The sequence below is a fragment of the Bison bison genome, unplaced genomic scaffold (assembly GCF_000754665.1).
Source record: "Bison bison bison isolate TAMUID 2011002044 unplaced genomic scaffold, Bison_UMD1.0 scf7180017864375, whole genome shotgun sequence".
NCBI classification, from domain to species: Eukaryota; Metazoa; Chordata; class Mammalia; order Artiodactyla; family Bovidae; genus Bison; species Bison bison.
Genome location: NW_011494947.1, coordinates 5,662,294 through 5,683,793, shown reverse-complemented (window position 1 = coordinate 5,683,793; position 21,500 = coordinate 5,662,294). Strand labels below are relative to the sequence as shown.

The window sequence follows — 21,500 nt, the reverse complement described above, 5'->3', positions numbered from 1 at the left end:
CAGGAGCCCCACCCCGAGGCTCGTGTCCCTCACCTGCCCACCCCTCAGTCTGGTTTCCCAGGCCCATCCTGCTCTGTGCCTCCATTCTGCTGCTCTGCCTTGGGTGGAAGCCCAGCTGGGTGATGGGCCAAGCTTCTGCTTTTGGTTCCCCCCGAAGGCGCCATCGCTTGCCTTGCTCTCAGCGTCAGGCACTGAAGTCTGGCAAGTAAGTCTCCACCCAGGAGCTCAGGCTCCTCTGGGAGAGAAGAGTGGGCACAGCCCCTGACCTTTTGATTGACCCTGTCCTTGGGCCCTGCCAGCTAGCTGCCACGGCTTCCCAGGTAGCTGAGAAATCTCTGCCCACGACCTCTGTGTCCAGCACCTAAAGTCCCTCAGGGTCGGGACCTGCAAGGTGGGCAGGCCCCTCCTTCCATCTCAAGTTACTCTTCTCTGTGCATATCTACTGTGCTCTCCGCTGTGTCTGCAGCCCAGATTTCTAGACCTCTCAGATCACATTAGGGATGATGCCTCTTAGCTTCCAAATTTACATGTTAGAGCTTCACTGAGCTGCAGAGCCTGACTGTCAGCCTCTCCTATCTGATTCCTCATTGCCAGAGTTAAACCTGATTGACCTGGCTTGGATCAGGGGTTGTTCTGTCCCCTTACTTAAGCATCCAGTACAAATACAGCTCCTAGGGACCCACTCAGTGGATCAGGGACACTGCCTAGAGAAGAATTTGACTACCAGGCAGCAAAAGTCCTTTAACAAAAACTACTGGAAGGGAGTCCCAGAGGACTCAGCCTGGACAACAAGTGGGTGACCTTGTGAGCCCCCGACACCGGGGTCGGGGCTGGACCGAGCATGGGGCGGGGGCTGAAGAGCTGCTGGGGATGCCAGCCCACCCGGGCCTCCCCTGCCCGTCTGGGAACTGCTGATGGGCGTTCATGGTCTCCTAGGCTGGAGCCCCCTCCTCAGGCTGGCACAGGCTCAGGAAGGGCAGGGGTGGCCATGGCTGCGTGGCCTGTGTACTGGTGATGGGTCTCTGGGGCTCAGCAGCTGATGGAGGAGGCATGCAGGGAAGGGCAGGGAGGCAGTGGTGGGCTTTAGCTGGTTTGCCCAAGCTCGGTTAGTGCCTCCTCGTGGAAAGAAAACCCCAGGGGCCTGGGAACACTGTGACCATCATCAAGGGAGAACGAGGTATCTCATGGTGCCTGTGTGTCGGGGCTCAGCATCTCTGCTTGGTGAGAGTTGCAGAAAGCCTGCAGAGCAGAGAGCCTGCTGCAGGTTCCCTCCAGGGGGCTGTTAGCCGGGGGACATGTGTGGTCCTTAGCATGGCTGTGCAGACTCAGGGAGGCAGCTTCCTGCCTGCAGATGAGGATGAGTCATTAGGAAGTGGCCAGGGCCAAGCTCTGGCCCAGTGGGCAAGGGTTTGCTGGTGCAGGTGGACACTGCTGATGGACAGCATCGTGTGGACCCTTCCACAGGACACCTGACCAGGGTCTCTGTATGTAAGATAGAAGAACTGGGGAGGCGGTGTGCTACTTCTGCTAAGACAAGATTACTGAGGCCTCAATGTGATTATTATCCAAGGCTCCTCCCTGCTACCCATTCCTGGACCAGCAACAGGGACTCAGAGCTTTATGAGATTTAACCCCTGAGATACCTAACACCTAATGTGTGTTGAGGGAAAGCTGCCTTTCAGACCTGTCTTGGCCGCTCTGAATTCTCAGGATACTCTTGGTCCAGACAGGCCCCTGGCTGCTTCCACCTCATTGGCACCTCCCATCTTTCTCTTCCCAGTGTTGTGACCTTGGGCAAGTTACTCCACCTCTCTAAGCCTCAGACTCCTTATCTATAAGGCGGGGATAAGAACAGTGCCTGCCCCTCAGTGCTGTGATAAAACAGGATAATGACCCAGGACTGCTTAGCATCTGGTACTCATCATCCCATCATCACCATCATCCCATCATCTTTATCCTCCTCCTTTTCATCGTCATCTTCTTGAACACCCTTAGGAACTGAGGTTCTGCTTGGTTGTGAGCCCACATCTTCCCCCAACCAAACTTCCCATGAGGAAGGTGGCCAACTGCAGGCCTCCACCCCACCAAGATCTGTCCCCAAGAGGGGCCCGTAGAATGGCCTTCCTGAGATGCATTCTGTTCAGCCACTTGTTCCCAGCGTGCTGCTGGAAAAGGTGTCTGTGATTCTAGAGTTGGGAGCTCCCTGTGTCAGTTGGAGAGTCCCATGATTTCTGGAGTTCACTAAATACCTCTGCCCACTGGTTTTGCATTTTCTGGTCCTGAACATTCAGATAACATTCTCAGAGCAGGGATGTGATCAGATGGTCTGGTTCCAGTGGCTGAAGATCCTGGCTCTTCTGTACTAGGCCTAGCCAGAGCCAACCCACCTGTCACAGCCCTCCTCCAGCCTGGCAAGGCTTGCCTTGGGCGGAAAGGCCAGCCACCACCCTGCCTCTAGTCTCCTAAAAGCTGGCCTTGGCAAAAAGTCACCATTCCACTGCCCTTCAAGGCCAGGGTCATTCCCCAGGCTCCAGGCAGAGTGGGCTCTGACCCCCGCCCCCCCAACCCCCCGACTTGGAGCAGCTTGACTGACAGGGGCACTCGGCTTCCTGTGGGAAAGACATCCTCCCTTTGTGAGCACGTGTGTCCCCATCCCTAATGACAGTCCAGTAGGTCGCTTCCCCTCCTGGAGCCCGTTTCCTCATCTAAGACAGGGTGAGAACAGTGCCCTCTCCCCCCACGGAACTGGGAGGAGCAGGGTGAGAGAGCACTCAGCCATCTCATGGTAAGCAGGCGATCGATGGCAGCTGCTCTTAAGTGCCAGGCAGCCCAAACCACCAGGAGAAGACTGTCGGGGGGTCAATGGACCTGGCAGGTGGCCCCACCCCAGGAGACCCAAGGTCTAAGAATCTGTGGTCATCCCACCTCTCAGACACTGACAGAGCCCGTTCACCATGTGCTGTGGCAGAAACCTGCAAGAAGGGTGCCTCTGAGAACAGAAGGCCAGGGAGCCACCCACAGGATGCTGGCTCGAAACACGACCCAGTCCTCCTGGCAAACTCCTCCAAAGGTGACAGCTCAGCCTGGCTCCCACCCTGAAAAGTGTGGAAGGAGCCTGGAGAGTTGGTCAGACCTGGGTTCAAACCCTGGCTTTGAATGTGCCTCAGTTCAGTGTTTTCACATAACTGAGCCTCAGGACCCCGTTCGGCGATGCTAAAACAAAGCTCCCCTGAGATAATCAATGGCCTGATGCATAGCAGTGGTCACTCACTAGTGACTCTCCCACGAGCTGCCCCAGTGACCCCCGGCATCCCTGCACATCCCACCAGTCCACTGCACTCTGGGTCACCTCACTCCTTCAGGAAGAACAGGAGGAAAGACTGCTTAGAAGGCTAGACTGGTTGGAAGATGCAGGTCTTAAAGTAGAAAGAAAAGTGAAGTTGCTCAGTCGTGTCCAACTCTTTGTGACTCCATGGAATGTAGCCTTGGGCTCCTCCATCCATGGGAGGACAGAAGTCTTTAAAGCCCTCTATCAATAGTCAGTCCTTCCAGCCACGGATTGTCTCACAAAAGAGGAGAGGAGGCGGCAGCGCCCACCACCACATGGCCCTGTCTTGGAACAGTCCACTGTCGTCATACATTTCCTGGGATGCCCGGAGCAAAGATTCATGAGAAGAAATGTGGAGAAGAAGGGGCCAGAGGATCCAGCTCTGCAAAGGGAGGCTCCATCCTCAACTCCAGAGAGATTAGAGCTCAGAGCAGCAATGCACATCAAACCAGGAGGCATCCTCTGGGCCCAGGAGTGTTGCTGCAGAAAAGTTCACTGTCAGACCCTGCCCTGCCTCATAAGGGATCCTGGCCATGGCTGGGAGAGAGGCAAGCCCGGAGGCAGTCTCTAAGCCCCTGCGCTGCCTGCTCAAGCACAGGGCTGTGACATGCCATGGTGTCACACCCAGTTGTGAAGAAAGAGAGGAGGCACTCTGGCCTGTGTGCCGGGGGTTGAAGGTGCCAGGGCCTCTGAGTGCACAGTGGGGGCGGGGTGGGCCTGCAACCATCATATCATGAGGGTTGGCTGGGGAAAGGGCTGAGACTCGTTACGCTTGAGGACTTGGGGGACCGAGCACGTGCTGCAGCTCTTTGTCACCTACAGAGGAGTGGCTGACGGACGAGAAGGACAGGGTCCCAGGGCAGTCGACCTGGATGACCATCAGGCTCCCACCAACCTTGAGCTTGGGCCTCTGGAAAGCAAACCCAAGATTGTCGTCAAGAACTGTTCCTTCTTGAGCAGAGGATGGAGGGGCAGGGAGCAATGCAGCCACCCCTAAGAGGAACCTGAGCTCAGAGATGGTGTGATGCACCTGCGGTGATGAATGAGGACGTCCCCATACCACCCAGGTGTCCAATGCCACAGGGCAACGTGCAGGAACCTGGGACTGGCAGTGGACAATAGAGGGAGTAGTTGAAAAGAGAGTGTGGACCTTGTCTGGCTTTATAAATTGAGTTGCATCATTGTTTGGCCAATGGAGGGTTATAGCCCAGGGACAGACTATTAGTGAAACAGTTTAAATAAGATAGGAGTTACCTATTGGGCTTCCCTCATAGCTCAGTTGGTAAAGAACCTACCTGCCAAGCAGGAAATGGGGGATCAATCTCTGGATTGGGAAGATCGCCTGGAGAAGGGAATGGCAACCACTCCAATATTCTTGGCTGGAAAATCCCACAGACAGAGGACCCTGGTGGGCTGCAGTCCACAGGGTCACAGAGTCATGCACAACTTAGCAACTAAACAGCAGCAGCAGCAGACCCCTGCAGAGGTCAGGAGAAGACTGAGAACCAGGTAGACACAGGAAGTCATTCTGCTAAGAGAGGAAAGGGCAAAGAGAGAGAGATGGAAGCCTGACCCCCAAATAGGTTCAGCTCCCTACCTGCCCTGGACGCTACACCTTCCCCTGGAAAGGCTCACTGCAGGGGAACTACGGGTGAGAAAGAGGCCAGATGGGAGCCCACGGAGGGTTCTGGAGCACCAACTCTTAGACCCTGAAACGGATCACAGAGCAGGTTTGCTGGGGACCATCTGGGGCCAGCAAGGAGCCTGTCCGATGGAAGTTCAGTTCAGTTCAGTTGCTCAGTCGTGTCTGACTTCTTGCGACCCCATGAATCACAGCACGCCAGGCCTCCCTGTCCATCACCAACTCCTGGAGTTCACTCAAACTCACGTCCATCGAGTCGGTGATGCCATCCAGCCATCTCATCCTCTGTCGTCCCCTTCTCCTCCTGCCCCCAATCCCTCCCAGCATCAGAGTCTTTTCCAATGAGTCAACTCTTCTCATGAGGTGGCCAAAGTACTGGAGTTTCAGCTTTAGCATCATTCCTTCCAAAGAAATCCCAGGGCTGATCTCCTTCAGAATGGACTGGTTGGATCTCCTTGCAGTCCAAGGGACTCTCAAGAGTCTTCTCCAACACCACAGTTCAAAAGCATCAATTCTTCGGCGCTCAGCTTTCTTCACAGTCCAATTCTCACATCCATACATGACTACTGGAAAAACCATAGCCTTGACTAGACGGACCTTTGTTGGCCAAGTAATGTCTCTGCTTTTCAATATGCTATCTAGGTTGGAACGGAGGAATTCAGTAGCACCTGGTAGATACTGATGCTGCACATGCCCCGCCCCCTCTGCCCTGGACCAACACGCAGGACAGCCCACAGTTCTGTGTCCATAAGTGTACACGTTTAATTGGATTGACCATGGAATATTGGGACTTTACAGGCACAACTGAGCGACTTTCACACTCACTCAGTGTTTTCTCTCAACCTCACACTGGGATGAGGGGTGTGCCCAGATTTTAGTCATCCCCTTGTTACTGGAAGAAAGCTGAACACTTAAGGCTGAGGAAGCACTTACCTGGAGACTTGGGGACCCGCACTGATGGAGGCTCCAGGGGTGTTGTGCTCCAGGTGTACCCCGGATGTGTTGCGGTGTGAATGAGGAGGCCAGGGGAGGAGTTGGGGCTGAGGTTTCTGGAGCTCATGACCACACGGTCTGAGATGCCCTCGCCTCTTCCGGAGGGGCTCGTTTTCCCAGGCTGTTGCTAAAACTCAGCTCCTTTCCTCTGAAGCAGGGGACGTCTCTATGCCACGCTGGGGCCCAACTGGCGCGTTCCAGTCCGGAATTCTCCCAGAACCCGGAGCTGCGTCTACAGGTACTCATTTACTCATCTGATCATGTACTTGACAAGTAGTTCCAGGGCGCTTGCTGGGCGCCAGGCGCTGTGTTCAAGGCTGCCGACGAGACGGATACAGCCTCTGCCTCGGTCCATGGGGCTGAGAGAGAAATGGAATAGAAAATCATGGGTGCCGCTGGTCCAGAGAGGAGGCTAACCTGGAGAAAAGACTGGAAGAGTGATAGGAACTAGCCAGATAAAGGGAAGGGAGGCGTTGGGGTAAGAAGACCCACAGCCTAAGGATAGTCCATGGGGCCAGGAGGCAGGAGGAGCAGGGTGGTTCCAGGAGTGAAGGAGAGTCCAGGTTGTAAGAAGTGAGAGACGGGAGAGGGCGCCGGGTGAGGCCAGAGAGGTGGACCAGAGCCAGGTCCAGCAGGCGGTGAGGAGGGTGGTCGCAGAGGCTCTGGAGGGGTTGCATGAGGGAGGGGGATGGAAGGGGTGAGGGATGGAGAGGGAAGGGAGTGGCAGGACCCAGGTCATCCTGGCTGCGGTGTGCAGAGCGCATGGAAGTCAAGAGTGGACGCAGGGAGGCCAGAGGAGAGGGTCGGGAAGTTGCTCAAAGGATGACCAAGTTCTGCTGTAAGGTGGGGGGTGGGGTGGCTGAGCTGGGCAGTCCTGCATATTTAGGGCATGAGATCAGTGATTCTGGGATGCCGAGGGATAGCAGCTTGGCTTCGGTGGGGCGTTGAAGGAGGTGCCATCCAGGGAGTCAGGGAGCCGAAGCCAGGGCTTTGGAGGGAGGCCTGGACCGGCGCCGCACTGGCCCTCCTCACCTGCAGGTGGCGCCCTAATCCCCATGGCAGAGGGGGGAGAGAGGCGTCCTGAGGCAAAGGTGCGGGGCATGGGGTTTGGGGTCCCCCCATCCCCTTCCCTCCTACTTCCTCACTGCTCCTCCCAAGCTCCTGCCAACACAAGGAGGAGCGGGTGCTGCACGGTCCCAAGATCCGCAGCGGGAGAGGAAGCAGGATGCGGTGTGGGTGACGCTAGGAGCTGGGTTACGGGGAGCGAGCGTGGTCCCCAAGCCTAGAGCTGCTCAGCGCTCAGAAAGACAAGGGCGAGGCACGTTCCGAGCTGTGGGCAAGCCCAGAGCCATCTTCCTTCAGGCTCTCTGTGGCCACAGAGCCCTCCCTCCCGGGCCTGGCCCAGCCCTGTTGAGTTCTCAGTCTGTGGTGGCATCCTGGACCTGGCAGTGGGGGGCCTGTTGGCCCCATGGGTGAGAGGGTGCCTGACCCCAGCTCCTCTGGGTGATGTCTGACCCATGTTCTCCCCCCACTGCCCAGCCCCACCGGTCCATGTATCTGTACACTGGGGAGCTCTGCAGCGGCCCCCACCATGGAGGGGCCTCTCAGAAGGAAAACTCTGCTCAAGGAGGGACGGAAGCCCACGGTGAGTGCAGAGGGGAGGGAGGGCGTGGGTTCCAGAGACAGGCCAACCAGGGTCCCAGCCCTGGCTACGCCACAGGGTGGGCAGGGCCTCAGTTTCCACATCTGTAAATTGGAATAAAATAGTCCCTACCTCCTGGAGGACTGGGCAGGAAGGTCACGTGTGTGGCCCTGCACAGAGCGAGCAGGCAGTGGACGTTGCCGTGTGATTATCTTGAGGGCAGGTGGAAGCCTGGAGGCCCCGGGAGTCAGGGTGGATGCTGTGCCTGAGATGGTCAGCACGGCCTGGGAAGTGCAGATCCCCTCCCCGCTCAGCACCATCATGAAACATGTGGTGGGAAGGACGGGGACCAGGGATCAAGAGGCCTCTCAGGCTCCAGCACTAGCCGCCAGGTGCCAAACCCAGAGACCCCTGGCTCCATGACCCCTCAGCCCCTTGCAAAGGCCTCTTTTTTCATTCTTTGGGACACCCATGACTGGCTGCCCACAAACCTGCCTGTGAGCTGAGTCTCCAGGCTTCGTCTGCCAGTGTCCACTCTGGCCTCCCTCTCTGTCTCTGGTTGCTGTTTGCCTTCATCCACTGCCCATGAGGCCACTTGGAGATGCCCCCTCCCACTGATGCCCAGTGTGAAGATGCCAGGCCCGTAGTCTGGGGTCCGGTCTAAAAGCTCCCCATTTTCGGGTTCCAGGCAGTTCTCGGATGAGGAGAAGCATCTTCACCCCAGCCCTGGGCCACTCTCTGCCCCTGGACTCAGTGTCACGCAGCACCCTGCAACGTGAGGCCCTGTACCTGGTCTGCTGTACAGACCTGCTTGCCACCCTTGTGTACCTACATCCAGGCCCCAGTCATCCTGAAGCGAGAGCGAGACAATATCCTAAAAGCACTGTTGTCCCAAATGCTGGTTGGCCCACTGGTAAAGCGATGAAGGCAGTCCAGGGGGTCCTGACCCATAGTTTTGAACAGAATAGACTGGAAAATGTTGGAGTTTCTTACACATAATAAAGACGAGTATGGTTTCATGAAGCTTCTTTTGGTCAACACACAACACCATGCTTGTGTGTTGTACACACCTGGCGGGGGTGTCGTCAAAAAGGTCTGAAAGCCACTGCTTTCATCATCTGAGACAACGCAGCACCCCGGCCCCTACCAGTATGAAGAGGAGCCCCCCAGGCTGTGATGCAGGGCAGTCTGCTGAACCTCTGTCCTTCCGCGATGGGATATTTGCTTCGCTTTTGCAGAACTGGCTTTTCCAAACCAATGAGTGGAGCCCCAAACCGGGGATTCCAGGCCTTATGCCTAGAGAAACAAAAGCTACACCAGCAGTTTGGCCCTGCTGGGCATCACCCCTTCTAGCCATAAATGCTTTCGAGGTGCTGCCATTCACCCTCAGCCAAGAGTGCCCATCATAGACGTTCCAGTTCTTCCACGCTGTGGTTTCCACTTGTCCATTTTTCCCCAGGACGTTCTTGGGTTCAGGTCACCCAAACTCACAGAAGTTATGCCTTGGCACTAAACATGGTGGGAAAAGGAAGGGCTCTGGGAGGAAAGGAGCCAGGGAGGGGAGGCAGGGCTGGGGCTGACGATCTGCTGAGGAGTCTCGCTGGCTGCTCGGGGCCCTGGAGGCGTGGCACCGAGGGGTGGAGGGCAGGGAAAAGAGGAGGCCTACACTGGCCCCGCTCAGAAGAAGGGGCCACCCTTCCGCCCATGTGCCTGCGTCTCTAATCAGGCAGCCTGGGGACTCCACCCCTGCCACTTGCGACATTGTCACTCTGCCTCCCCTTCCTCCATAGCTGTCTTCATGGACCAGGTACTGGGTCATACTCTCAGGATCCACCCTCCTGTACTACGGAGCCAAGTCCTTGCGGGGCACAGACAGAAAACATGTACGTTCCATGAAAGAACTCCCTGTGCTGGGCCTTCATGTAGTGTGAACTGCAAGGGGTGTGGGGGGAAGGTGGGGAAAGGTGGTGGGGATGGGAGGGAAGCTTGCCTGGCCCAGGTGGGCCTTCCTAGGGGAGTGGAAGGCACGGGCCTCCCAGCTATGCTGTTGTTCCCCTGCAGTATAAATCCACACCTGGTAAGAAGGTCTCCGTCGTGGGCTGGATGGTGCAGCTGCCCGATGACCCTGAGCACCCGGACATATTCCAGCTGAATAACCCCGACAAAGGTAGGTGGCAGGCCAGAGCTGGTGCCTGTAGCCTCTCTCTGCCTTGTTCCTTCTGCGGCTAAATGTGCGTTTTGAAATGCACAAAAGTAGGAACTTTTGAGGCTGCTGCTTTCCCTTCACGTTAGGTACTGATGTTCACAGGGTCCCATTAGTCCCTAAAAGCTGCTTAGACCGTGGTGGGCGTGTCCAATGAGCAGTGCGCATGGCAAGTGGCTGCAGGAATCCTTTTCACCTGTGGCTGCTGGGGCCCATCTCCCCTGGAGCTGTGGCTTTGGGGTCTTGGAATAAATAGCATCGTGCTGGATGAGGCAGTGACTTTGAAGCTGGAGGAGTCTGTTTTATCTTATGCATTTGACACATTATTCTGAGAAGGATCCACGGGCTTCACCAGAGCCCAAGACACCATGGCGGGGAAAATGGTTGAGAGAGATGGGGGCGGGAGGGGCACAGAAGCCTCCTGATCCACGCGCCCCGACCTTGGCTGCTCCTGACCTTCCCCAAGGCAGTCACCCAGGTTCCCGCTTATCTTCACACCATGGGCAGACCCTCCCATGTGACCTTCCTCTCAACCAGTGGCCTTTCCACCACCAGGCAATGTTTACAAGTTCCAGACTGGCTCCCGGTTCCATGCAATCCTGTGGCACAAGCATTTGGATGATGCATGTAAAAGCAACAGGCCTCAGGTAAAGTCACCAAACTCCTGCTTGTCACCTGAAATACCCTCTCCCACCCTCGGGCAAGGGTCCACAGAAAACACACCTTCCTCCTTCCCCCAGAGACTATCAGCGAGGCTCCCAGGGACTCTCTATTGATCAGCTTTTCCCCATGAGACAGGGCACCCCCCATCTGGCTTACAACTAAGCCCAGCTTCAGACTAGAACTTTGAACCTGTCTCCCGTGTCTTTGCTACTAAAGGAAACACCACAGAAACATCCCATCAGAGACAGGTGACAGGTGGGGTACTGCCCCATGGCTCAGGCTACAGCATCTATTGAGGTCATCCCCCTGATAGTTGATTTTTGGGCATCCTCCAACCTGACCAAAGGGTCTCCCTGCCCCCCACAGCCCTTAGGAATAAGGATAATAGCTAACTTGTTGAGAGCCAACCATGGCTGTTGGTGAGTGGGGCTTCCCACTCCTTGGCATATTTGAACCAATGGGACTGCTGGTTTGCCAGGCCCTGGCTTGAGGCTCGCTCCCACCCCGATGCCACCGCTCCCAGGACCAGGCTTGAGGCGAGATGCTTTACGTGTAGGAATTGGCCGAATCCTCCCAGCATCCCTGTGGGGTAGGTTCCCGAATTGTCCCCGTTTTATGCTGAGGTCACTGAGGCTCACAAAGTGGTAGACCCTGGTTTAGGGCCCCCTGGTGAGTGAGGTCTCACCCCCTCCTGCCTGACAGCAGAGTCTAGACCTGCCACCCCTGAGCTCTTCCACCACAGGCATCCCCAGGGCCCCTGACTTGCTCAGCCTCCTGCCATCGAGCTAGAGGCCTGGAAGCAGAGACTCCGCTGTCCAGGCTTGTGAGAGAGGTGGCCGCCCAACCCTCACACCAGCCCAGGCAGCGTGTGGGCCTCTGGGACCAGAACCAATGCTCCTGGCCCTGAACTTCCCTGACCTGTTCCCCAGGATGAGCTGGAAGAGGGTGGGGGTGGAGGAGCTTGGTCCCTCTCCTCTGTCTAGAGAGCCAGCATCGGAGCTGGACTAGAGGGAGGCAGCTTTGAGGAGGAGGATGGTGGTGCGGAGGCCACACCAGACGTGTGGGGCCAGGAGGGCCAGGGCTTCCGTGGTGCTGGTCGCAGCTCAGTCACAGACTTCTCAGCCCCCAGGGTGGTTCTCACGAAGCAGAGGGAGGTCTCTAGTGGCATGTCCCGTGATTCTGTGTTCAGTGTGGGCTCATTCAGGATTTTCATCTGTAACATAGATGTGGACATGTATGACAAGCTGATCAAATTAGACATGATAAGAAGCTCGACGGCAGAATTAGCAGAAAGTCCTCGACAAACTAAAACAGGAGGGCAAGACTGACACAGGGATAAACTTGAGCCCCCACAGGGAAACTCAAGATAAATTGCGTTTGACACGACTGAGCGACTTCACTTTCACTTTTCACTTTCATGCATTGGAGAAGGAAATGGCAACCCACTCCAGTGTTCTTGCCTGGAGATTCCCAGGGACGGGGGAGCCTGGTGGGCTGCCGTCTAAGGGGTCGCTCGGAGTCGGACACGACTAAAGCGCCGTAGCAGCAGCAGCACTCACTTGCTAGGAATTTGACCCTGGGCACATGCTCACACATACACACACAGGCTTGTGGTCAGAGTGTTCACTGCAGCATTGTCCTTAATAGAAAGAGAGAAAGAAAAGCCACTGGAAACCTTGCTGACCCTCAGTATGTCCCTACTGTGCAGCCCCTGATGTGTGTGTGATTACCTAAAAGCTGCTGCAAGTCACAAGTGAGAAAGCTTACGTGTAAAAATGCATGTCAGGATGATCTCATTTGTATTAAAACACACATGCATATTTATCCTATGCATGGTGGTGCACGTAACGTTAGTGAAAGAGCATACAGGAGACTACACTTTTGAGGTTTCTAGAGCATGTTTCTCACATTAAGCAAATGTAACTGCCCATCCCCGTGATGAGGAGACCAGGGTCCTGGGTTGACAGTCACCTCAAGGTGATAAACAAAGTGCCACCTCAGATCCCCTTAGGAGAGGAAGAGCCTCCTGCCTCCCTCTGCTCTGGTCACACAGTGCCTGCAGGGCCCCTCCTTGGCTCTGAGGGCACGGCGCCTGGAGCTCACCTGTACCCAGGTGGCCCCAAGAAGTGACAAGAACTGAAGCCCTGAAGTGGGCCCCACAGTCGGTGGGGCAGAGAGAGAGGCAGGCCCTTCCTCGGTGTCTGCCCCACGAAGACAGTCGTGGCTCTGAGGAGATGGGCAGTCAGGAGCGGGATGGTTGCCCTGAACAAGAGCCTGTGTCCTGATCTGGGGGCTGGGGGGCAGCCTGAGGGAGGCAGCAGCCCCGCAGCGGGTAGCTGGGACCTGGGTCAAACCCACTTAGCAGGGGAGGTGTTTTGTGTGCAGGACAAATGGATTGCCTACCATGTCTGGCAAGTGCTGTCTTCCCGCAGCAAGGTTTTGCAACATTGAAGTATTTTTGTCCAGTTTTTAGACCTAAGGGAGAAGGTCTTCTATTTTTTAATACTTTTTATCTCTAGTTTACTTTCAACCAAATATTCCTGCTGTCTGCTGTATGTAATAAAAATGGCAACATCTAAATATTCCACAGCAGGGGATTACTGAAACAAGCCACAATACCTGCCTGCGATGGCATGCGAAGGGGCTGCAGAGAAGGGTGATACAGAAATGCATCTTCTCCCGTTGAAACTCTCAGTGCCTGAATGACTTTTTTGTGGAATTGCATTTCTTAAAATCGTCTGCGGTAATAGGGAATATGTGCGTTCGTGCGTGTGTGTGCTAAGTCACTTCAGTCGTGTCCAACTCTTTGTAACCCTATGGACTGTAGCCGGCCAGGCTCCTCTGTCCACGGGATTCTCCAGGCAAGAATACTGGATTGGGTTACCATGCCCTCCTCCAGGCGATCTTCCTGACCCAGGGATCAAACCCTCATCCACGTCTCCTGCATTGCAGGTGGATTCTTTATCGCTGAGCCACTGGGGAAGCCCAGTAGTGAGTACGCTTAAACTTACTGATGGCATGTATATAAGGTGTAAACCACAGCGATAAAGCAAATAACCATGTGCCCCCGACCCAGCCTAATGGCAAGACTTCCCAGGCCTCAGAACACCTCCCTCCCAGGGGGGTCTTCCAAGTTCTCTCTCTCCCACCCACTTGCACCCCATAACCGCATTCCTGATTTGTTTGTTTACTGTTGCTGTAAAGCATTGGCGCTCGTATTTGATTGCTTTATGCGTTATCTGGGGCGCACTTTTAATTTTTTTTAATGTTCACTATTCATTCATTGATTCATGTGTTTATTTGGCTGTGTCAGGTCTTAGTTGCAGCACGCGGGATCTTTCGTTGCCGCGCACAGACTCTAGTTGTGTTGCGTGGCTCAGTAGTTGCAGCACACAGGCTTAGCTGCCCCGAAGCCTGTGAGATCTTAGTTCCCCGGCCAGGGATTGAACCCATGTCCCCTGCATTGCAAGGCGGATTCTTCACAGAGCTATTACTGCATAGCTTCTTCTGTGACTTGCTTTTCTCCTACAGTATGATCCTAGGATTCCTCTGTGTCAGTGTGTAGCTGTGATTCGTTTGTTTGTAATTTCTTATCACTTCTCCTGTCCATGATCCCAAGAAGGATTTCCTGCTTCTTGCTATTTTGAACAGTGCTGCCACGACCATTCTTTTAACTGTCTCCTGGTGCAAGGAGATGCATTTTTTCCAATTCATCATTTTGACCAAATTGACACCAAGATGGATTTGTTTCTGATGAAATTGCTTCTCATCAAATTTCCTGGAACCCCATGGCCATGCTGGGGAGGAGGCCTGGGGCTGGGGGCATGTCAGCAGCTTTGAAGGGAAGGAGAAGCACCGTGATCTTGGGGCTGAGGGTCCCCCAGTAAAGGGAGCTGGGATCTGGTCCTGGGGACACAGCATGGGAAGGTCTTGGGGTTCCTGACATCCCCAAACTTCCTCCTTCTGCTTGTGCTTCTACTTGCCAACTCCTACTATCCGCTAACCACCCCTCTTCTCTCCAGAGGCATGGGCTTACCCTACAGGCTCAGTCACCTCCTCCTGCAAATGCACTTGTGCTTTGACCCAAGGATAGTGGTTGAGAGCGTGGGTGGTGATGTCACAGCCCTGTCACTCACCCGCTGTGTCCTTCATCTCCTTAAGCCTCAGTTTCCTCATCTTTATAATGGGAATAATTCCAGTACTTGCCTCCTGGGGTTGTTGTGAGGACACAGGACACAATACTGATGGGGTTCTCAGAGCCCTTCCTGGCACATGGTGGCCCCTTAACATATGGGGGCTGTTACTATTGCTGTGTCCTCTCCCCATCCCCACCCACTCATTCACAGACTGACTGGGAGAGGCCTGAACCCTTCCCTTAGGGACCCCTCCACCACCCCCCAGCCCCAGCCCCTTCCAAAAGGTCGGAACTTTGACAAGAGACTGAGCTTTCTCTTCTAGGTACCTGCAAACCTTATGTCATTTGAATAAGTCTCTGCAGGACTTGGCGTGACTTCGGAGGCCTCTGGGAGCCCAGCCTGGGACTGGTGGCCAAGCGCACATCGGGGCACAGGCCGCTGGCGGGGTGCTGGGAGAGTCAGACCTGGACTTGAGAGGACACAGCCTCACAGTCCGGAGGGCTCTGCCGGTGTGGGGTCCACCTGCCGATCCCCAGCCATCCTCATCGCCCCTCATTCTGCAGCACCACCTCGCAGGGCCTTGATCGGTTCGCAGACTGTACACCCTGCCTGCCCGCCTGCCCAGCCTGGGCCCGTGTCTGTCCACCAGCTGCTGCTGCGACCAGAGAGCACCCGGCCCACGTTGGGTCCCCAGGGCTTTCTCCTGCACAAAGAGTGGACGGCGACCCCCGTGTGAGGGCCAGAGGGACAAGACAGGCTGGGGACTGGCTCTTTTCACCCCAGCGCGTGGGGTCGCTTGCCCACAGGGCTGCCTCAGATTTTGTATACCCGAAGCGTCCTCTGCGTGTGCGTGCCGTGTCTGTGTGCGTGCAAGCGAGCGAGCGTGGACTATCCGAGAAACATGCATTTTGGCACAAGACTCGTGACATCACACACTTCATTCTCTCTGAGGCCCTGCTTTCACCTTAAGCGATAGACTCATCCACCGAGGAAGGTCAGAGTGAGAGCCCAGTTTCCTCCTGTGTTAAGGGTCCCTCGCATTCTTTTACTGTAAACAAACAATGCCTTAAATTGTGTCTTGTTTTCTGTTCCTATGGGTGCTATTCATCCGGAAGGCCTGCTCCCTGGGCCCGCAGGCCCTCCCAGGCCTTGTTGCGGTCGGCTCTTCTGAGATAGGACCCGGCTTCGGAACCATGGACTGGGCCAGCCGCTGGCCTGCTTGCTTCCTCCCCAGCCCCCCTCCCCGCCAGGGTCCTCGAAGGCGCCCCCCCCACCCCCCACCTTGCTCCTCCCCCCTCCCCCCACCCCTGCCCTGTGCCAGCATGGGAGCCGCTTTCTGCCAGCTTCTCGAAGCCAGCTGTGCGCGGTGACCTGACCCGCTGCACGGAAGCTACTCTGCACCAACCTCTCCCCACAGGGCCAGGCTTTCGCTCCCCTCCTCCTCATCTCTCTGCCTCCACTGCCAGGGCGGGGCCTCTGGGATTCCTGATTATACTGGGGAGCCTGAGTGACACTGAGGCCTTAAGCTCCCCCATTCTTGCCCCCAGACACAGTCACCAGCAAATTCTCCATCATCCAAGTCCAAGGGCACAACAGTTGATGACCATGGTGACGAGAGAACAAAGCCCCGGGGAGCAGACAGTCAGAGCTCTGGTTTTGGCTGAGAGCTCTTCAGGTGAACAACATCCTTCACCTATCACTCCTTGTCATGTTTTTAAGTGACTTACTTTGCACAAATACATTTTTATTTAAAGTCATGAACAAAGATTAGCTTTATTTATGGTAGCTTTATCACTGTAGCTTCTCCCCTCAGCCCTTTTCTGCCCTCTCCCCTCCCCTCTTCCTCCTCCTCTTTCCCTCTCTCTTTTTTCTAATCTGGGTGTCCTGATTCTGAGAAGGAAACCTGAATGATTTTTTGAAAGAGACTGGATTTTTGGGTCCTTGTCACTCTCGTGGTTTCAGAGCTCACACTGATCAGACAGCAAACTACTCTTAAAAGAGTTTCTGGGCAAGATGCTTCAAAACAACACCTTAACCACTAAATGTAATAGGTTGATTTAAAAACTGCCAAAGAACCCACCCCTGTATTTTGATCAAAAGGTGACCACTTTACCGAAAATTCAGATGAATTAGTGAGGAGAGTGATTGTCATCAGGGTCTTATTTTGTGATGGCACCTTACTGTGCTCAGTAACTAACTTCCTTTGGAACAAGGTCTAGAATACTTTGGTGGTGGGAGAAACACCCAATGGGGAAGTTGAGGCCATCAAACCTTGTCCATCAGTGTTTCGCACACCCTCCCACAGCTGGGGTCAGATGCATGCACCTAATTCATACCAACAACTACTCAAACTAGCATCTGGAGTCTGAATGAACACACCAGACACCCCAACACCTCTCACCAGAACCATGCAGTGTTAATGCTTTAACCGATTGTCTCTGATTCTACCTGCTAATTTTTTTTTTAAGTCTAAAGTTTGAACTACTTTCCTTGAGTTTCTGTACTCCTCAAACTGTCCTGGTTTTTCCATCATGAGATATCATAGAAGCCAATCCAAAAACCTTTAAATTTCAGGCTCCACTAAATCAGATCATTCCCTGCCCTTTCCAGATTTTCTTTATCTTTCACAAATGTTTTCTTCTGAGCTCAATTTTGAAATAGCACAATTGCAGTTCTTATCAAAGTGTCTAGTCTTCTCACTAGTTGAAATTGATCCCATGTCCTCTCCTGGAAACATTCTTGGCTTGGACTCTCCATAGAACTGGTAAGAACCTTGAACTTACCAGAAGAGTCCTGCGGATGAAGCTATAAGGCTCCTGGCTCTCCCAGCAGGGGCTCAGGGCCACGCTTGCTGTCTTCCTAACATTGGTTTGTCCTTCACGCCACCAGTCTTAGCAAGCCAGGCCAGAGGTAGGGCTAGGCACAAACCCCAAAGGGGAAAGTCCCCAGGTGGGTTCTCACCCTGGAAGGAAGCATTCCTGGGTCTTGCTCTCTGACTCACCATTGTGCACAAGTGTCTGTGAAAACACTGAAGGTGGTGTCTCTTGCATGCGTATGTTGCATCTTTTTTTTTAAGCAAAGAAATCATGGCACCCCTGAATGAAAGTTCTAGAGTGCTGTCTACGAACCATTGAGTAGATGGCTAGTATCATCATGTTGCCATGCAAACGGCTCACTCACCTCTCCCCAGGAGTAATTTTTACTCCTCTCCGTCAAACGCATTCTGTAACTCAAGGTCAACCAAGTGCATTCTGACAACTGAAAGTTTGTGGAGGACAGATTTGGTGGGAAGCTGTAGAAATTTTGATCTGAGTGTGCCCAGTGGGACAGTGCGGCCTGCCTCCCTTCCCTGGAGAAGCCAGTTCGTCACCCAGTCCCCTGTGGACCCTGAACAGAAGGCATTGAAGGGGTTCTGCTTATGAAAGAGCCCACTCTCTCTTGCCAACTGAATTTATAAAGTTTTTTTTTTTCCTTACCAGTGTGGCCAGTATTTCTTTCATTGTCTTCCTCCCACCTTCCAAGCCCAAGAAGTGCGTCTTTTAGGATGCCATTTGACAGGTGGAAGATGGTTCACGAAGCAGGAAGCCCTTACAAGCAAGCTCTGCTTTCATTCCACAGGTGGAGAGTCTAGAGTTCTGGACCCACATTACTGATGCTGAGAATCAGGTGAACAGTGCTGAAAACACAGCCTGACTTACCTATTGTGACTTGGTAAATCACTTTAATCAGTCCCACATCATTCTGACATGTTGGGTAATTTCACGTTTTAAAGAGAAAAAAAAAAAAACTACAAGAGTCCTTTTGAAATAACAGACCCTCTGTGTAAAGCCACCCATTTGTCCATCAATTATCATCTCTAGTGAGTGCTTCCTGTGTGCCAGACTCTTCCCTAGGATCGAAGTGCCCGAGAACAAGATAAACCTAAGCCCTGCCCTCATGGAGCTGACCTCTCAACGAACAAATAGTCCTCACCACTCCATTTCCTCTCTCCCAGTAAGATCCTGGCTCCCCACCCCCCACAACCCCCACCCAGCACTGGGTAGAGCCTGTGTGGATTCCTCCAGAAAGGCTTTGAAAGGCTCAACAGATTGAATAGTCTTCAATTTGCGAGTCCAGTTACTGTCCGAGTGGCCGGTTGGCACAGGACAGCCAGGCACAGAGCTATGGCTGGACACAGTGAGGATTCCGAGGTGGAACAAGAGAGTCACATCAGAACGCTTACAGTATTTACTTCAGAAGTTCTTTGGTTTTAATTTCAATGTTAAATACAAGTACAGCTTGAGCGAGAGCTGCTTTCCCTTGGGTGTCGAGAACTTGTCCCACGGACCACCTCACCACTGGTGCTGCACAAATGTGTGTGCGCCACGGGCAGCCCCCAACCCCCTGCTCGCAGCAGCAACGATGGAGCATCTGTGAGTTCTGTAATCACTCATCTCTTTATCCGTTTCTGAATGACTGTGACCATTCAGTAACAATAGTGATTAATTTAGTGTGGTAAAATCTTCAATAAATTTTGTGCCAAAATGCATGGTTTTTCACTTAGCATTCAAAATGTTGCATAGAGAGTAGTTTTCAATTTCTTACATATTCCTCCAAGTAAGTTGAAAATCAGTTTTTACATTTCAATTCATTTCTTGTTCAATCTGTTGCACTCTCCCGAGCTGTCTTTTTTTTCCAGCAGACCCCTCTTGCATGCAGTTGTGTAAGGACTTTCCCTAATTCTTGTGAATTGTCTCACCCGCAGTAACCACTGAACATCAGCCCTCTGTGGGATTCTTTAGATTTTTGGTGAAGTATTTTGTTACCTCAGTCTTGTATCAAGTCGCTGTATTTTTCAGCTTGTTACGCGGATAATAATTGTTTCACTAATTAAGTACTTTAGTGTATAAACATTTTTGTTTACTTTGAAATTAAATGTGTTTTCCAATGAATATTGCTCAGTTTTTTAAAGTCATGTGCATTCCTTTAGCCAACAGTTGCTGTGCCAGACAGATGTGAAGAAGGTATGGGCACTCAGATAAGAGATTACTAGAACATGAATGACATACAGGAGCAGTGCCCTCAGGGAGGGGCAGAGTTAGTGCTGTTGCCACTCGGGGGCAGGACACACAGAATTGCGGCAAGCCTTAGAGAGAGGGCAGTGCCATTTGCAGATTCATTTCAGAGATAGCTGAACACGTGGTGGGCAGGAAAGGTGGGAAGATGCAAGAGGAGAAGGAAAAGGACAAGGTTGGGGAGGCAGGCAACCCAGTATCGCTGAGTCAAGGATTTGGGGGTGTTATGGGCTCCAAGACTGAAAAAGTATGTTGGAGGAAGTTCATGATGCTGCACGAAACCCAGAAACCCACTCTCACTTTGCTTAAAAGGAAAGTGGGGTAGGGGAGACTGTCTTACAAGGATTGTCTCATAGGAAACCTGAGGGGAGGACCAAGTTGGAGTCTCAAGGGGCAGGAAAGAGAAATGGGAAGTCCCTACATTTTGTCCTCTCCCCTGCATTCTCCAGACTGACTTCTCTGCTGGAATATGCGTCAGTGAAGGAGTCCAGACCTGGGAAAGCACCATGAAGTTGTTGAGGGAGTGTGCACCAGGGGGTAATGTGATCCAAGCTGATTGTGGGGACCCCTGGCCCCACCTGCCGCAGTTTCCCAGCTAGCGTCTTCCAAGTTCACGCTTCCCACACACACACTCCTCAGCGTCTGCTCCACCAGTTCTTGGCCAGCATGACCACACCTTCCTCACTATGACATGCCCCCCTGACTGAGGGTCCCTAGCTCACCTCCTCCTCACTACTTATGTGGTACGATGACCGCCAGCTTTACCCGGATAGGGTCGCTGCCCTCAGATGAAGGACATTGTTCGAGGGCTCTGAGATGGATGCATCTGACAGTGCAGGAAACTAAGTCAAGACTTGAGCCCACAACTGGTAGCCTGCAAAACTCCAGCCCCTCGGCCTCACTGCGACAGGCAGGCAGGCAGGCGTCACAAATGCCACCTGCAGACAAGCAGTACTCTTTTTTTGATGGATGGCGAGATCCGCGAGCTAACGCAGACGGTAAAGTAGAATCCCTATTGAGCTTCGATTTGGTACCCAGAAATGTAACCAGCCAGCCAGGACCTGGGTACCCGCGGAGGTGAGGGGGAGTAGGCGGGGGTGTGGGCGGGGCCTTAGGGCTGGGTTGAGGCGGGCCCAGAGCTTGATTTGGGAGACCTCAGTCCCGGGCTGGGGAGGTGGGGTTGGAGGTGGAGGGTGCTGGAAGAGAAAAGGCAAGGCCTTGCCTATGGGTGGGACACGGGGAAAGGCGGCCCTCGGGGGGACGGCGCTATATTAGAAAGAGCTGAGAGGTTCTTGGACGTGGAGGGAAGACTCTAAGGAGCAGATTTTTGGGGGTGAGGGCAGAGGCCTCGACCAAGAGCTCAGTAGTGGGAAGGTAGGTGTGTGGGGCCTGGGTCTGTGCTGAGGGCCACCGAGCGGGAGCAGCGAGGCCACGGACCGTACGGAGTTGGGGACGGCATGGCAATGTTGGGCTCGTGGGCCTAGACGAGGTGCTGACAGTCTGCCTCGCGAACCCCGCGGGATTCTGTGCGGGAGGGGCGTGACTGGAGCGCGGGGCGGAGCTGGGGTGGGCCTGGACCCTGCAGACAGTCGCTGAGTGGGCGGGGGCTGCAGCTCGGGGCGGGGTTGGGCGGGGTCTGAAGCGGCTGAGGGGCAGAGAATGGGCGGGACTCAGTCTCGGGGCGGGGCAGGGGCGGGGCCTAGACCCACCCCCACCCCCACCCCAAGCGCGGGGCGCGGACTGGACTGAAGTTTGGGGCGGGGCCTAGGCCGGGCTGAGGCGCGCGGGGCCGGGGCGTGGGCTGCGGCGCGGTAGCCGAGCGGCCCGCCGAGCCCCGCC

At 54.3% G+C, this 21,500-nt stretch overlaps 1 protein-coding gene across 6 annotated transcripts in view; it reads left to right on the top strand.

Annotated features, from left to right (window-relative positions):
* Nucleotides 1-19,538, top strand: part of RALGPS1 (Ral GEF with PH domain and SH3 binding motif 1) — a 201,971-nt gene extending 182,433 nt beyond the window's left edge. For 2 of the 6 annotated variants that reach the window (XM_010856927.1, XM_010856930.1), the window contains 6 exons: nucleotides 6,118-6,201; nucleotides 7,503-7,608; nucleotides 9,396-9,488; nucleotides 9,667-9,772; nucleotides 10,364-10,455; nucleotides 14,930-15,674. In XM_010856927.1, coding sequence (XP_010855229.1) covers nucleotides 6,118-6,201; nucleotides 7,503-7,608; nucleotides 9,396-9,488; nucleotides 9,667-9,772; nucleotides 10,364-10,455; nucleotides 14,930-14,959 — 511 coding nt within the window. In that variant the 3' untranslated portion in view covers nucleotides 14,960-15,674. Of the gene's footprint in view, nucleotides 1-6,117; nucleotides 6,202-7,502; nucleotides 7,609-9,395; nucleotides 9,489-9,666; nucleotides 9,773-10,363; nucleotides 11,910-14,929; nucleotides 15,675-18,225 lie in introns of those variants that run through there. The other 4 variants (XM_010856925.1, XM_010856928.1, XM_010856926.1 and 1 more) reach the window with 3 other exon arrangements.
* Nucleotides 19,539-21,500: the final 1,962 nt, after the last annotated feature.